At 46.7% G+C, this 16,909-nt stretch overlaps 1 protein-coding gene across 1 annotated transcript in view; it reads right to left on the bottom strand.

The window, feature by feature from the left end:
* The window catches only part of MORC3 (MORC family CW-type zinc finger 3), a 33,979-nt gene extending 17,463 nt beyond the window's left edge, over positions 1-16,516 (bottom strand). The window contains exons 1-5 of the mRNA XM_075263465.1: positions 16,416-16,516; positions 4,644-4,716; positions 3,758-3,890; positions 1,299-1,513; positions 376-526 (exon numbers count right to left, since the gene is read on the bottom strand). Coding sequence (XP_075119566.1) covers positions 376-526; positions 1,299-1,513; positions 3,758-3,890; positions 4,644-4,716; positions 16,416-16,454 — 611 coding nt within the window. The 5' untranslated portion in view covers positions 16,455-16,516. The remainder of the gene's footprint in view (positions 1-375; positions 527-1,298; positions 1,514-3,757; positions 3,891-4,643; positions 4,717-16,415) is intronic.
* Positions 16,517-16,909: the final 393 nt, after the last annotated feature.

Below are 16,909 nucleotides of genomic sequence, written 5' to 3'. Positions count from 1 at the left end.
CACAGAGCAATTGTATACATGTAGAGAAGCTGGCTTGGCTTTCAGTATTCTACACATGCGCAATCGGGTTTGCCACAAGGCCTCGTGCAGAGCCAACTGTACCTGCGTGTGGCCATTTTTTTGAGGCCAATTACGCGAGCTCTTGTAGTAAGCGGTCAAAAAAATGGCCACGCTCAGGTGCAAGTGGCTCTGCCGGATCCTAATGATAGGATCCCATTAAAGAATTTTTGATGTAACACAAAACTTAAAATAGGTCATTTTCCGATGACTCCCCCTAGTCAGGCCAAGTGTGTATATCAAAGAGGAAATTAGGAGAGGCGTTTTACTTATATAAAAAAAAAAAAAAAAAAAAAAAAAAAGTGAGTCAATGTATACTGTCTTAAATTCCAGATGATGATCCTTGTCCCCTTCTTCCCGAAAATGGCATCCAGTTCTGTCAGCAGGTCCTTCTGCGTGTTCAGAAGGGAATGTCTCAGGATTGCCTGTAGATTTGCGTCGGCGTCGCCGGAGTTCCTCACCAGCTGCTGTTCGTGGAGTTAAGGAACTAACAAAATAGATTATTCACATACCATAAAAACACAGCGGAGGTTGAGCATTGAGTTTCTGCCACAGGTCTGCTCATGTACTAGCATTGAGTTTTTATTTGGAGGTGAAATCTGCAACTCATTTCAATGGGAGTCAGTATTACAGTATATACATGGGAGGCGAGATGAATTACTCTTAGCAGACCGCAATTAAATGAGTATGGGCACCTTAAAGGTTTTATGTTCTGGGTTTAATAATTGTGACTTACCCTTAAGACAGATCATTAATTGAAGACTGTCAGGGGTGCAACATCCAGAACCCTGGCTGATCAGCTCTATGAAGAGCCCAGTGTTTGGATGAGTGCTGCGGCCTCTTTACTAGTTACCAAGCACAGTGACGTACATTATGCAGAGGCTATGCTTAATATTGCAGTTCAGTCCCATTCACTTAAATGGGATTGAGCTGCAAACACATGACCTGCCGCTTCAAACAGCTGATTTGCAGGGGTTGCATTTATTGTACCAGCACAAATCTTACAACAGGTATCAATTATTAAGGCCTAGTAAATCCCTTTAAGAGTCCTACTTCTTCCAATGACCAGACATAACCAATACACTATAAACATGGCACCATGTCTCCATTACTCCTGTGCACCTAAATACCAGAAATATACCACTCGCAGCGACTTGCACTTGTTCAATCACATTTGGGAGCCGGACTCATTTTCCATCTTTTGCAAGAGCAACTTACAGTCTGTGCAAGAAAAAGGATATTTTGCTTATTAAAGGAGATGATGGGCACCATGACGTGCTCTGCATTCACAGCCTCCAGGTAGGTCTGGGACAACATTCCCACGTGCATGGCGGCTTCGTTTTTGGTTAGTACGATGGCATCTTTTCCCAGGCGCATGGATCCGGATTTAAAACCATTTCCATAAAGGCCGACGGGAACGTGACCTTGTACCGCAACTTTGTCGCTGAATCCAAAGCTAAAATACAAGAAGACGTGAAGATGTCAGAGCCCCTATGACTATGGCTAGGACTACAGAGCGAATGAGAGCAGAGCTGCAGTATTGTGGCGACCGCTATATAGTGCACAGGGACCCGCTTCTAGCTTCAGCCCTGGATCAGCTGGGCAGTGTGGGGGCTAGGGGTCAGACCCCCACCAATCTGATACTGATAACCTATCCAGGATAGGTTTTTTTTAAAAAAAAAAAAAGTAAAAATAATAATAATGGCCAGGCAATGGCTTAAAGGGGTTGTCCGGGAAGCATTAAAGGGGTTGTCCCATAACAGGGATCCTATCTATACTGCTAGTTTATGTGGATTTAAGACTTTTCCTAAATACATTGCTTTATCAAAACTGCTTTGTTCCGCCGCTATCTTAATTTATTCACTTCATTGTTGACACTGCGTTTCTAAGACATTGGGCTTTTCTGTTCAGTTCCCAAGTGAAGTAGCTGCCTGCTCTCAGGGGGGGAGGGAGGGGCTAATAGCAAAGGAGCTCCTCAGATAGGGGAGGGGGAGGTGTGAGCTCCGGGATTACTGTGCTGTCTATCTTCAGCTTTTCCACTTATCAGCCGGTTAAATTGAATTTGGCTGATAAGGGCTGAGATAAGGAGTCCCTTACCTCTGTATGTAATGCAAACTGACTCAAATCCAGCTCTGCTACATCAGTTTCCACATCAGCTTTATACTGTGGTAATGCATTTACAACCAATCCCTCATTACTGACTGCAAACATAGCAGAGCAAGTGAAACCCCGCCCACCAATGTGCTGAGAAATCCATGAAGTGAAGAGAGCACAGAGCCCTGCAGGCTGCAGAACAAGAGTTATGGGAATACCTCTTTAAATCACTTACCTGGTCACAATCCCTGGATCATGTGATACAAGTCAGCATTTGGCTTCAACCCCTTCCTCCTTCCAATTATTTACCTGTGAGATCGGGGAATGAGTGTGCAGAGGGACCCAGGCCAGAACGCTGCCTCAGTTCTCATGACCCGGGGTTGTAACATCACTAGAACCCCAGGGTCCATCAAATACTTCCCGGGGACCAGGAAAGTGATTTATTGCTCTCCGGACAACCTCTTTAAGATACTTTCCCCCCCTCTGGTTTCTGGTCAGCTCTTGTTTCCAGCACTGCAGCTATGAGGAAACCGACTATCACGCGTGGCGGCCGAGGTCACAGACTGGCTGCCATATCCCCATGGGGTATCTTTGACGTCATTGCTGAAATGCTAAGAAGAGACTGGGGGGGTAATGGCCACTACAACTACTGGGAATAGAAATGGTAATATTCCATTTTTTATTTTACACCATTGCCTGCAAAAACCCCTTTAAATTTCTAAGATGCAGACACAATAGAGGATTGACAGCTTTCTCCCTATGCATGGAAACAAAGAGAAAGCTGTCAATCTGCTATGGGAGAACGGAGGTGGATTAGCTAGTGAATACTGACAACTGAGCGCTCAGCTAAACACTAAAAGTGGCCATCACCTAATGGAGGCCAAAAGAGTGTCCTTTGGGCTTTCATCTGGCACAGGAAAAACAAAAGAAAAAGGTAGTTTAAATACATTACAGACAAAGATCTGGCTTGGCTATTCTAATTAGTATAACATGATTGGTTATAGAGATATAAGATAAGCCTGGCACATGACTATTGGCTGAGGCTCATTATAACTTTCCAAACTGGGATGGACTTTCCCATGAAACAAAGAAGGATTCAAAATACTTATGTGTGAGCTAACATCCCAGACTGTCTATATGTATATATCATGGCAAAAGAGATAAGATGACACGTTCCAACCTAATTAACAATAAGCTACATAGACTCTGTGTCTATACACACTCTAAGTGACCTTCATATACCATAAAATATGACAGAGTGCCCAGATACCATAAGATTAATACTTTTGTTGGTTATGTGTCCATACATCATGTAAAGGAGATATACAAAGTCAGCTGCATCTTCTCAAAATGAGGCCCTTGAGAGATAAGGATTAGCAACCTATGCATTAACGTTCATTATCACATTCCTTAAAGTCTAACAAGGGGCCTCCTTGACTTAAGCAGAAAAATACATACTTATACAATTTATATGTGAAAGAGTACAAGATGGCTGCCAAAATACAAGATTAGAGGATTTGACTCTCACAAAAGCAAAGTATGGGCATAAGACCAGAGACAGGCACAAGTGATGGTTTTCCGCCGCTCTGTGCGCCCCGGCACTTACCTAAGCATCTTGTGCAGTTTATCCATAGTCATCCCATTGCCATTGTCTGTGAAGATTAAGCTCAAATGACCATTCAATACAGTCTGATCGATCCATATTTGTTTTGCATTGACATCGGGGTCATAGGCGTTATCTGAAATAAATAGAGATAATCACCATAAGGTTTGTGACGGTGACTCCAAAGGCTTGAGCAGCCCGTACACCATGTTGGACAAACTTGTGTCCACGTACTATCTATGGGGATTGCCTGACTGTCCTCATGGCAGATGTTAGGGAGATATAGATCGAACAGTTGGATTTCAACATGCCTGATCATTTTTATTTTTTTTTCTTAGGCCAGGGCCCCATGGACTGGAAACGTCGCGATTTGCCGGGAAAAATCGCAGCATTGTACAGTGCAGGAAAAGTTGATGGGATTCAGGCGAATCCCATCCCCACTTTGCGGAAAAGATCGCAGCACGGACATGCTGCGTTTTGCAAAGCTGTTGCGGCTTTGCAAATCGCAGCATGTCAATTATTTCTACGGAAACGCCGGCGGCTTTCCCATAGATATAATGTTAAGAGAAAGTCCGCGGAGGAAAACTCTGAACTCTGAGTTGTCAGCTATGTCATGAGCATGTAAGGCCCCGGGAAGGCTTTCTTAGGCTCCTGTCTTGCATGGCCGTCCATCTGAACCTTGTGATCTTGTTGTGGAGATGGGTTACGGAGCCCATTCCTGCCATACATAAGATTCTTGACATACCCAGGGAACTTAGGAGTATCCAGTATTTTGTGTCAAAAATATCAGAAACCCCCATAGACTGGCAACAATATCAGTGTGAACAGCACTGCAGTGTATTATTCAATAGAAACTAGACTAAGACCGCTATACCACGCACACACTTACCTATGAGCTCTGCAATTGCGCTGAAAGGCCACGTATGACTTGTGGAATTGGTGTGCAGAAACTTGGGGCACAACTGGAGATAAAAAAAAAAAAGAAGATATTAACACATCAGCAGAAGGCGCCGGAGCTCACGACACGATATTCAAATATGCAAATGGGGCGCCAATCCTAGAGGTGACAAAACCAGATGACACGTCTTACTCCTGAATACATCATCACATATGCACACACATAATCTAATTCACGGATACTAAATACAAGTAAGGTTCATCACAGACGGTATCGTCACCCCAAAAACTGGCGACATCGCCACATAAAAGCACAAAGGTGAGGCTGCTCGTGAATCTCTCGCCTGTAGCGTCCGGACGGATTGAACAGCTCCATTGATATGAACGAGGCAGGCTGCAGTTTCTTACACAACCAAGTAACCTAAAGTGGCACTGTGCAGGGAAAAATCAGTGAAGGGTTCCGACCCTGGGTCAAGTGATCAGAATCAGCCCATGGCGCTTGGGTCACTCCGCCTGCTCTCCTGTATTCATTGGTAGTTTTCTTGTGCAATGGGGGCTAGTTGACCATAGTAAGGCGAGCCCCACAGAACGGGTAACCAGGAGTGAAATCTGGAGGAAGGAAGAGGCAAAGCGACTCAGGGTATTTGAGGGCTACTTCAGATCATGTGACCCAGGGCCAGCCTCAAAGCCGGCTGCGGCATAAACAAACCCTAACATGTGCAAGTACAGTAATACCTCCTGGATGAGACTTGTAATGTCAGCTAACCTAGGTGGCGAAGGGTTTTTTGGCACTCAACCCCTTAACCATTTTATATCTGGACACATTTTCAGGTTTTTGTTGGCATACCAGTTTTGATGGTTCCGCTCTCCATTACAGGAATTTTCATGCAGGTGACAATTTTTGTCACTGTAGGCAAGGCTAGAACCTATGATGTGAGCCTGGTAATGACTGTACTTCACCCCATATATAGATGTGAACTGCTATTTCAGTACACGGCAGGACGGAGAAAGAAAGAAGAGTCATTGAGCTTTTGGAGGGCAGATGATAGGTTCTTAGGAGCCCTGACAGTGTTCTACACTATGTTTTATAGATAGGTTCCTAGGAGCCCTGACAGTGTCATACACTATGTTTTATAGATAGGTTCCTAGGAGCCCTGACAGTGTTATACACTATGTTTTATAGATAGGTTCCTAGGAGCCCTGACAGTGTTCTACACTATGTTTTATAGATAAGTTCCTAGGAGCCCTGACAGTGTCATACACTATGTTTTATAGATAGGTTCCTAGGAGCCCTGACAGTGTTATACACTGTTTTATAGATAGGATCCTAGGAGTCCTGACAGTGTCATACACTATGTTTTATAGATCTGTTCCTAGGAGCCCTGACAGTGTTATACACTATGTTTTAGACAGGTTCCTAGGAGCCCTGACAGTGTTATACACTGTTTTATAGATAGGATCCTAGGAGTCCTGACAGTGTCATACACTATGTTTTATAGATAGGTTCCTAGGAGCCCTGACAGTGTTATACATTATGTTTTATAGATAGGTTCCTAGGAGTCCTGACAGTGTCATACACTATGTTTTATAGATAGGTTCCTAGGAGTCCTGACAGTGTCATACACTATGTTTTATAGATAGGTTCCTAGGAGCCCTGACAGTGTTATACATTATGTTTTATAGATAGGTTCCTAGGAGTCCTAAGAGTGTTCTACATTACATTTGAAGCCAATTTAAAGTATGACTTAAGGAGCCTCCAAACCCAAAACAAATCTTAAGAAGATTCCCCATCTCTATTAGAAAGAAATTCTATGATTGGTTTAAATAGACAGCATGGTATTCTCTAGAAATATTACATGACCAACATCCTATTTCACTAGTGTAACTGACCTAGTTTCTGCGGCAGGTAGCAACGGGTGGGATTTGACTTTTATGTTAGGTTTTATTCCTTTGCTTTTTTTTTTTTTATCATATGAGCTGATTTTTTTTTTTGTTCTTCTGTTATACAGATTTTATCTCTTTATTTGATTACTGTTTCTTTATTTTTCTGTTCTATTGTATATGGTTGAAAAATCCCAATTAAAAAAAAAAATGTATATGGCAAGTGGTGCAGTTTATTACTTGTATAGTGTAAAAGTTTGGCAATTATCTCAGAAATGCTGTGGATGCCGTCAGCCTTCACTAGATGGTCACTGTGTAACCAGATGTTGCGTAAAAAATATGCAAATCTATTCTCCAGTAGAGATGAGCGAACACTAAAATGTTCGAGGTTCGAAATTCGATTCGAACAGCCGCTCACTGTTCGAGTGTTCGAATGGGTTTCGAACCCCATTATAGTCTATGGGGAACATAAACTCGTTAAGGGGGAAACCCAAATTCGTGTCTGGAGGGTCACCAAGTCCACTATGACACCCCAGGAAATGATACCAACACCCTGGAATGACACTGGGACAGCAGGGGAAGCATGTCTGGGGGCATAAAAGTCACTTTATTTCATGGAAATCCCTGTCAGTTTGCGATTTTCGCAAGCTAACTTTTCCCCATAGAAATGCATTGGCCAGTGCTGATTGGCCAGAGTACGGAACTCGACCAATCAGCGCTGGCTCTGCTGGAGGAGGCGGAGTCTAAGATCGCTCCACACCAGTCTCCATTCAGGTCCGACCTTAGACTCCGCCTCCTCCGGCAGAGCCAGCGCTGATTGGCCGAAGGCTGGCCAATGCATTCCTATGCGAATGCAGAGACTTAGCAGTGCTGAGTCAGTTTTGCTCAACTACACATCTGATGCACACTCGGCACTGCTACATCAGATGTAGCAATCTGATGTAGCAGAGCCGAGGGTGCACTAGAACCCCTGTGCAAACTCAGTTCACGCTAATAGAATGCATTGGCCAGCGCTGATTGGCCAATGCATTCTATTAGCCCGATGAAGTAGAGCTGAATGTGTGTGCTAAGCACACACATTCAGCACTGCTTCATCAAGCCAATACAATGCATTAGCCAGTGCTGATTGGCCAGAGTACGGAATTCGGCCAATCAGCGCTGGCCAATGCATTCTATTAGCCCGATGAAGTAGAGCTGAATGTGTGTGCTAAGCACACACATTCAGCACTGCTTCATCAAGCCAATACAATGCATTAGCCAGTGCTGATTGGCCAGAGTACGGAATTCGGCCAATCAGCGCTGGCTCTGCTGGAGGAGGCGGAGTCTAAGGTCGGACCTGAATGGAGACTGGTGTGGAGCGATCTTAGACTCCGCCTCCTCCAGCAGAGCCAGCGCTGATTGGCCGAATTCCGTACTCTGGCCAATCAGCACTGGCTAATGCATTGTATTGGCGTGATGAAGCAGTGCTGAATGTGTGTGCTTAGCACACACATTCAGCTCTACTTCATCGGGCTAATAGAATGCATTGGCCAGCGCTGATTGGCCGAATTCCGTACTCTGGCCAATCAGTGCTGGCCAATGCATTCTATTAGCTTGATGAAGCAGAGTGTGCACAAGGGTTCAAGCGCACCCTCGGCTCTGATGTAGCAGAGCCGAGGCTGCACAAGGGTTCAAGCGCACCCTCGGCTCTGATGTAGGAGAGCCGAGGGTGCACTTGAACCCTTGTGCAGCCTCGGCTCTGCTACATCAGAGCCGAGGGTGCGCTTGAACCCTTGTGCACACTCTGCTTCATCAAGCTAATAGAATGCATTGGCCAGCGCTGATTGGCCAATGTATTCTATTAGCCTGATGAAGTAGAGCTGAATGTGTGTGCTAAGCACACACATTCAGCTCTACTTCATCGGGCTAATAGAATGCATTGGCCAGCGCTGATTGGCCAGAGTACGGAACTCGACCAATCAGCGCTGGCTCTGCTGGAGGAGGCGGAGTCTAAGATCGCTCCACACCAGTCTCCATTCAGGTCCGACCTTAGACTCCGCCTCCTCCAGCAGAGCCAGCGCTGATTGGCCGAATTCCGTACTCTGGCCAATCAGCACTGGCTAATGCATTGTATTGGCGTGATGAAGCAGTGCTGAATGTGTGTGCTTAGCACACACATTCAGCTCTACTTCATCGGGCTAATAGAATGCATTGGCCAATCAGCGCTGGCCAATGCATTCTATTAGCGTGAACTGAGTTTGCACAGGGGTTCTAGTGCACCCTCGGCTCTGCTACATCAGATTGCTACATCTGATGTAGCAGTGCCGAGTGTGCATCAGATGTGTAGTTGAGCAAAACTGACTCAGCACTGCTAAGTCTCTGCATTCGCATAGGAATGCATTGGCCAGCCTTCGGCCAATCAGCGCTGGCTCTGCCGGAGGAGGCGGAGTCTAAGGTCGGACCTGAATGGAGACTGGTGTGGAGCGATCTTAGACTCCGCCTCCTCCAGCAGAGCCAGCGCTGATTGGTCGAGTTCCGTACTCTGGCCAATCAGCGCTGGCCAATGCATTCTATTAGCCCGATGAAGTAGAGCTGAATGTGTGTGCTTAGCACACACATTCAGCTCTACTTCATCAGGCTAATAGAATACATTGGCCAATCAGCGCTGGCCAATGCATTCTATTAGCTTGATGAAGCAGAGTGTGCACAAGGGTTCAAGCGCACCCTCGGCTCTGATGTAGCAGAGCTGAGGGTGCACAAGGGTTCAAGTGCACCCTCGGCTCTCCTACATCAGAGCCGAGGGTGCGCTTGAACCCTTGTGCAGCCTCGGCTCTGCTACATCAGAGCCGAGGGTGCGCTTGAACCCTTGTGCACACTCTGCTTCATCAAGCTAATAGAATGCATTGGCCAGCACTGATTGGCCAGAGTACGGAATTCGGCCAATCAGCGCTGGCCAATGCATCCCTATGGGAAAAAGTTTATCTCACAAAAATCACAATTACACACCCGATAGAGCCCCAAAAAGTTATTTTTAATAACATTCCCCCCTAAATAAAGGTTATCCCTAGCTATCCCTGCCTGTACAGCTATCCCTGTCTCATAGTCACAAAGTTCACATTCTCATATGACCCGGATTTGAAATCCACTATTCGTCTAAAATGGAGGTCACCTGATTTCGGCAGCCAATGACTTTTTCCAATTTTTTTCAATGCCCCCAGTGTCGTAGTTCCTGTCCCACCTCCCCTGCGCTGTTATTGGTGCAAAAAAGGCGCCAGGGAAGGTGGGAGGGGAATCGAATTTTGGCGCACTTTACCACGTGGTGTTCGATTCGATTCGAACATGGCGAACACCCTGATATCCGATCGAACATGTGTTCGATAGAACACTGTTCGCTCATCTCTATTCTCCAGGATGTAATTAGGAGAACAGTGCACTCTGTATGCTGCCCACTAGAGGGCACCTCCTTAACATCATGCATGACTCAGTTAAAAAGTCTACTATCATGATGCGGATTTAATTGCCAAATTAGTATTTCTATTCCAAAAGGAACAGGTTCCCAGCTATGGACAGCGCTGTTTCGGCCTACTGGGCCTCCTCAGCATAGCGCAGGGATACTGATTTGGCAGAGTCAGAGACTATAGACCAGGGTCAGGGGATAATCGTACACATCAGGGAGAGTGTGTGCCTACATAGGCAGTACAGAGACTTACAAGTCATTCCTGCTCCGCTAGGGATTCTGGGTAAAAAAAATATGCAAATCTATTCTCCAGGATGTAATTAGGAGAACAGTGCCTCTGTATGCCGCCCTCTAGAGGGCAGCCTCCTTAACATCATGATCGACTCAGTTAAAAAGTCTAATATCATGATGCGGATTTAATTGCCAAATTAGTATTTCTATTGCACTGTTCTCCTAATTACATCCTGGAGAATAGATTTGCATATTTTTTACCCAGAATCCCTAGCGGAGCAGGAATGACTTGTAAGTCTCCGTACTGCCTATGTAGGCACACACTCTCCCTGTTGTGTACGATTATCCCCTAACCAGATGTTGTGATGTCAACTATTACAACATAATGAGTGATGGGATTACCAGCAACCCTGGTGGCATAGAGTAGTGGAGGTGTAATGTCAGCAGCTTTTACGTTCTTGGGTAGCATGGGGTTAATTATTAGCTTCTCTGGTGGTCTATGGAACTGGAAAGGGTTAATGTGTACACCCAGCTTTCCATGAGCCATAAGATAAGAGAAGGACTCTCCTGATTCTCATCAGTCCATTACTTCTTATCTCTGTCATTCATCATAGCTGAGCAGAGAGCTGGAGGAGGCCAAACATCAGATTAATGGAGGTGGAAGGGAAGGGGCGGTCACCAAACCCATGGCAGAGGCTGAAAGGGATTCTACCAGTAAAACAATTTTTTTTTTCCTGCTTATCACGTAAGAAAGGCTATTCTTCTACCCTTCAATGTCTTCTCTGTGCCGCCGTTCGCTTGAAATCCCGGTGTGTAAAAGAGTTCTCACGCAGCACTGGAGATGTCCCCAATGCTGTGAGAGAACTCTCCAGCGCCGCCTCCATCTTCGTCAGGAACGTCATCTTCCTGCGTCTTCTTCTGGCGCAGGCGGTGAAACTTGTAGGCCTCGGGCAGAGCCGACTGCGCATGCCCACAGGCCACAAGAAAATGGCCGCTTGCACAGTTTCACCGCGGAGAGGCAGAAGGCGCTCACAGGTGGACACTTTGCAAATCCATTCAAATGAATGGGTTTGAAAACTAACTGCCAGTTACCATCTCCTGTCCAGTTTCTCGGGCAGAAGACGGAAACCTGCAAAGCAGATGGTGTGAACCCGCCCTAATCAGAATGTAGTCAGTATGTAATCAGTTTTTGACTAATCAGTTTTTCTTTGGCCTTCTTCAGTCTGAGCACGTGAACCCGCCCTGATCAGGGCGGATTCACATCTGCGATCCGGTCTCTGACTTCAGGTTTCCGTCTTCTACTAACAGGAGATGGAAACCAGGCAGTCAGTGTCCGCCCGTGAGCATTTTGTGGTCTTGCATGTGCGACTTTGTTTCCGCTTTAAAAAAAAAAAAAAAAAAAAAGGTGTCACTGCAGAGACCAGAAGATGCTCACAGGCAGACACTTTGCAAACCCATTCAAATGAATGTGTCCGAAAAGTGACTGCCGAACCGTCTCCTGTCCAATTTCTCAGGCAGAAGATGGAAACCCGCAAAGCGGAGACCGGGGCGTAGATGTGAATTCACCCTAAGGGCTCGTTCACATCTGCGCTGTGCACTCCGTTGTTCAGGTTTCCGTTTCCTGCCTAAAACAGAGCAGGAGACGGAAACCATCAGGAGGCTTTCTCACCCATTCATTTGAAAGGGTGAGAAAGCTGTCCGGCTGTGAGCTGTCCGTCTGGAATCCTTATTTTCAGTCTGGAGACAAAATTCTGCAAGTTCTACTTCTCTCTTTGCACAAAAAAACCTGAAAGCAGAGAGAATGGCACAAACTGTTTAGGGCGGGTTCACACCTGCGCCCCGGTTTCCACCTTCTGCTCGAGAAACTGGACAAGAGACACAAACCAGCAGTCACTTACAAATCCATTTATTTGAATGGGTTTGCAAAGTGACCGCCCAGGAGCGTCTTCTGCCTCTTCGTGACGAAACAGTTTTTTTGTGCTCGGCTAAAAAAAAAACCGGTTTCGCTGCAGACAGGCACCACCATCACCAATCAAAGGGACCATAAAAACGGAGAGGGCCATCTGTTAAACGGATAATTTGCTGTTTTTTCATCTTTTTTGTGTGTGTACGGCTTTCCATCCCATCACTTGATTTCTGCGCCCTTTTTGTGTATAAATATTCGTGCCTTCAGATATTGTGTCATACCAGCCTGATGAAGAGACCTAGTAGTCTCCAAAGCTTGCAATTGGTCATCATTTTTGTTAGCCATTAAAAAGGTATCAACTACTGAAGACTCAATACGGTACAAAGATATAGATAGATAGATAGATAGATAGATAGATAGATAGATAGATAGGAGATAGATAGATAGATAGATAGATAGATAGGAGATAGATAGATAGATAGGAGATAGATAGATAGATAGATAGATAGGAGATAGATAGATAGATAGGAGATAGATAGATAGGAGATAGATAGATAGGAGATAGATAGGAGATAGATAGATAGATAGATAGATAGGAGATAGATAGATAGATAGATAGATAGGAGATAGATAGATAGATAGATAGATAGATAGATAGATAGATAGATAGGAGATAGATAGATAGATAGATAGATAGATAGATAGATAGATAGGAGATAGATAGATAGGAGATAGATAGATAGATAGGAGATAGATAGATAGATAGGAGATAGATAGATAGATAGATAGATAGATAGATAGATAGATAGATAGATAGATAGGAGATAGATAGATAGATAGGAGATAGATAGATAGATAGATAGATAGGAGATAGATAGATAGATAGATAGGAGATAGATAGGAGATAGATAGGAGATAGATAGATAGATAGATAGATAGATAGATAGATAGATAGATAGATAGATAGAGTAGATAGATAGATAGAGTAGATAGATAGATAGAGTAGATAGATAGATTTAGATTTCCTTATCCCTTAGGGCTAGTTCACACGTGGGCAAAGGGGAGGTTTTTGACAGCGGAATTCGCTTCAAAAACCTCTCCTTTAACATGGTGGTCTATGTAGACCACTAGCTTTTTTTTTCCTCCTAGCGTTTTCCGCCTGAAGAAGCGACATGACCTTTCTTCAGGCGGAAAACGCCTGAAGAATTGCATAGAAGTGAATGGGAGGCGAAAACCGCGCGGTTTTCGCCTGCAGTTTCTATAGCACATATAGGAAAAAAAAACCCTAGCGAAAACCGCTAGCGAAAACCGCGTCAAAAACCTCGTCAAAAACCGCGTGGAATGCAAAAAACAGCGTCAAAAAAACTCCTCGAGGTTTTTTACCTCGCACAAATAAGCTAGGCGGTTTTCACGTGTGAACTGACCCTTATATACATGAAAATGAGTTTCTGTCTGTCTGTTCTTTATGCGCGACCAAACAACTGGACCGATCCTCATCAAATTTGGCATGCCGGTATATCAGGTGTCCGGGAAGGTTGTAAACCGGGTCTTAGCTCTCTAGGAGGTACCGTTCCCGAGATACAGTATTCCCAAAAAATGACCTACAATAGCCAATACAAGCCTGCAAGTCTTTCACCCATACTCCACCTGCCATACACAGTCACATGTCCCTTATCAACCAATAGAAGTTGTAGCTACATTTTCCTGAGGCCCGGTCATTTACCGGAATAAAAAGTAGCCTATATTTTAATCGAGGTTATCATCTATTTATATGCCAAATTTCATCCAAATCCGTTCAGCTGTTTTTACATGATTGAGGAACAAACATCAAAACACACAAACTTTCAGATTTAGATATACAGTATATATATATAGGAAGGCAAATAAATGGTTACTTTAAGGCTTTACAGTGTAACATGGTCAGGTATGTAGGAAGCTGTAATAGGGCTCCATAGAGATGTATACGGCTGTTACTACATCAGTATATACCTCGGATTTCATACGCCCATAGAGATGTATACGGCTGTTACTACATCAGTATATACCTCTGATTTCATACACAGGCATGAAGAGAGTCATTTCCTTTTGGATTCTATATACCGGCTCCCTTAGATGCAACGTGTATTTCTGTTGTGTATTTACACCCGTATACTAAGAGAGGCCAGAGGATACAAGGCATTCTATATACTTGTACACGTCTGCTGTTTGTATACAGCTCTATACTAAGTCAAATAGATACAATGTATTTATATATAGACATACACTTCTGTATACAGCCCTATACTAAGAGAAACAATAATGTAACAGTGTAATACACAACAAATAAACAGTGATCCAGACTCCGGCCGCTCCCACTGACTCACAACCAGGAAGCAAAACTGAAACTAAAGGCAGGCTCAGCCTCATCATCATCATCATAAGATGTAAAACAAAACCAGAGAGATAAAAACCAAAAGAAAAACTAGAAATAGAAACCTCAGTCAGCACCAGCATAACCCAGAGCAGGGGCCACAGTCAGCAGGAGGAGGGACATGACCCAGAGCAGGGGCCACAGTCAGCAGGAGGAGGGACATGACCCACAGCAGGGGCCACAGTCAGCACCAGGAGGGACATGACTCAGATCAGGGGCCACAGTCAGTATCAGCAGGAGCATAACCCAGAGCAGGGGCCACAGTCAGCACCAGGAGGGACATGACCCAGATCAGGGGCCACAGTCAGCAGGAGGAGGGACATGACTCAGAGCAGGGGCCACAGTCAGCAGGAGGAGGGACATGACCCAGAGCAGGGGCCACAGTCAGCAGGAGGAGGGACATGACCCAGAGCAGGGGCCACAGTCAGCAGGAGGAGGGACATGACTCAGAGCAGGGGCCACAGTCAGCACCAGGAGGGACATGACTCAGAGCAGGGGCCACAGTCAGTACCAGGAGGGACATGACCCAGAGCAGGGGCCACAGTCAGCAGGAGGAGGGACATGACCCAGAGCAGGGGCCACAGTCAGCAGGAGGAGGGATATGACCCAGAGCAGGGGCCACAGTCAGCAGGAGGAGGGACATGACCCAGAGCAGGGGCCACAGTCAGCAGGAGGAGGGACATGACTCAGAGCAGGGGCCACAGTCAGCACCAGGAGGGACATGACTCAGAGCAGGGGCCACACTCAGCACCAGGAGGGACATGACCCAGAGCAGGGGCCACAGTCAGTACCAGGAGGGACATGACCCAGAGCAGGGGCCACAGTCAGCACCAGGAGGGACATGACTCAGAGCAGGGGCCACAGTCAGCAGGAGGAGGGACATGACCCAGAGCAGGGGCCACAGTCAGCAGGAGGAGGGACATGACCCAGAGCAGGGGCCACAGTCAGCAGGAGGAGGGACATGACCCAGAGCAGGGGCCACAGTCAGCAGGAGGAGGGACATGACTCAGAGCAGGGGCCACAGTCAGCACCAGGAGGGACATGACTCAGAGCAGGGGCCACAGTCAGCACCAGGAGGGACATGACCCAGATCAGGGGCCACAGTCAGCAGGAGGAGGGACATGACCCAGAGCAGGGGCCACAGTCAGCAGGAGGAGGGACATGACCCAGAGCAGGGGCCACAGTCAGCAGGAGGAGGGACATGACCCAGAGCAGGGGCCACAGTCAGCAGGAGGAGGGACATGACTCAGAGCAGGGGCCACAGTCAGCACCAGGAGGGACATGACCCAGAGCAGGGGCCACAGTCAGCAGGAGGAGGGACATGACCCAGAGCAGGGGCCACAGTCAGTACCAGGAGGGACATGACCCAGAGCAGGGGCCACAGTCAGCAGGAGGAGGGACATGACCCAGAGCAGGGGCCACAGTCAGCAGGAGGAGGGACATGACCCAGAGCAGGGGCCACAGTCAGCACCAGGAGGGACATGACCCAGAGCAGGGGCCACAGTCAGCACCAGGAGGGACATGACCCAGAGCAGGGGCCACAGTCAGCGCCATTATGAGGACATTTGAGGCCATTGGCTCCAGTTACCACCCGGTCACAGCCAGCACTGGTATCAGCGTTATCTCTGAGCCTCAGGCAGCCGCACATCCGGTACCGCACAGTCTGTGTCAGCACATATCACAACCAGCAAAGCTCAGAAACCAAAAACGCCTGATAACCGCTTGAGCCCGGTCTCCGAGCTGGCGTTTCCCTCCCGCACATTATAGAGCCGCGCTACTACAGCAGCCTGCACCGTCCGGAGTGAACGGTCTCCTAGGAGCAGCCGCAGCCATGTCCGCCCTCACTGAGCCCCTGTCCCTCCCTGCAGCTTCCCGGCCGCCCCATTAACCCCTCTCTCACCGCACTCAGCCGTATCCCGTCCGTTCTCTGCGTCGCCATCTTTGAGGGGAAAAAAAAAAAAAAAGACGCACGATAAGAGCGCACGGACTGAACAGCTGAGCACTCCCTACTTCCGGGCGGAGCCTCAGGCCGCCTCAGCCAATCACAGCGCGCCAAAAGGAATAACATTAAAGTCACGTGACTGTGGCCACTGTCAGCGTGCCGGCCGGGTGTCCTGCGCGCCTCATACACTAGGTGGCGGAGTTCTGAGCGCCTTATTATTTACCTAATGTGCACATTTACTGACTCAGGTCTCTTACTGACTAATGTAAAGTGGTAGAAATGACATCAGTAAGAACATGTCGCCTGGTGGATGATAGTGCGAGGGAATAAAGCACAGCCGTAACCCTGCCCAGTCCCATAAACACTAGAATGCCCCCATTGTTGTCCCCACATCATGGCCCTCCCCCTCTGTGCCTGGGGAGGGGCGGGATTATATGTATAACAACATGGAA

The sequence above is a fragment of the Leptodactylus fuscus genome, chromosome 2 (assembly GCF_031893055.1).
Source record: "Leptodactylus fuscus isolate aLepFus1 chromosome 2, aLepFus1.hap2, whole genome shotgun sequence".
In the NCBI taxonomy this organism is placed as follows: domain Eukaryota; kingdom Metazoa; phylum Chordata; class Amphibia; order Anura; family Leptodactylidae; genus Leptodactylus; species Leptodactylus fuscus.
This window is presented reverse-complemented; position numbering and strand designations above follow the sequence as displayed.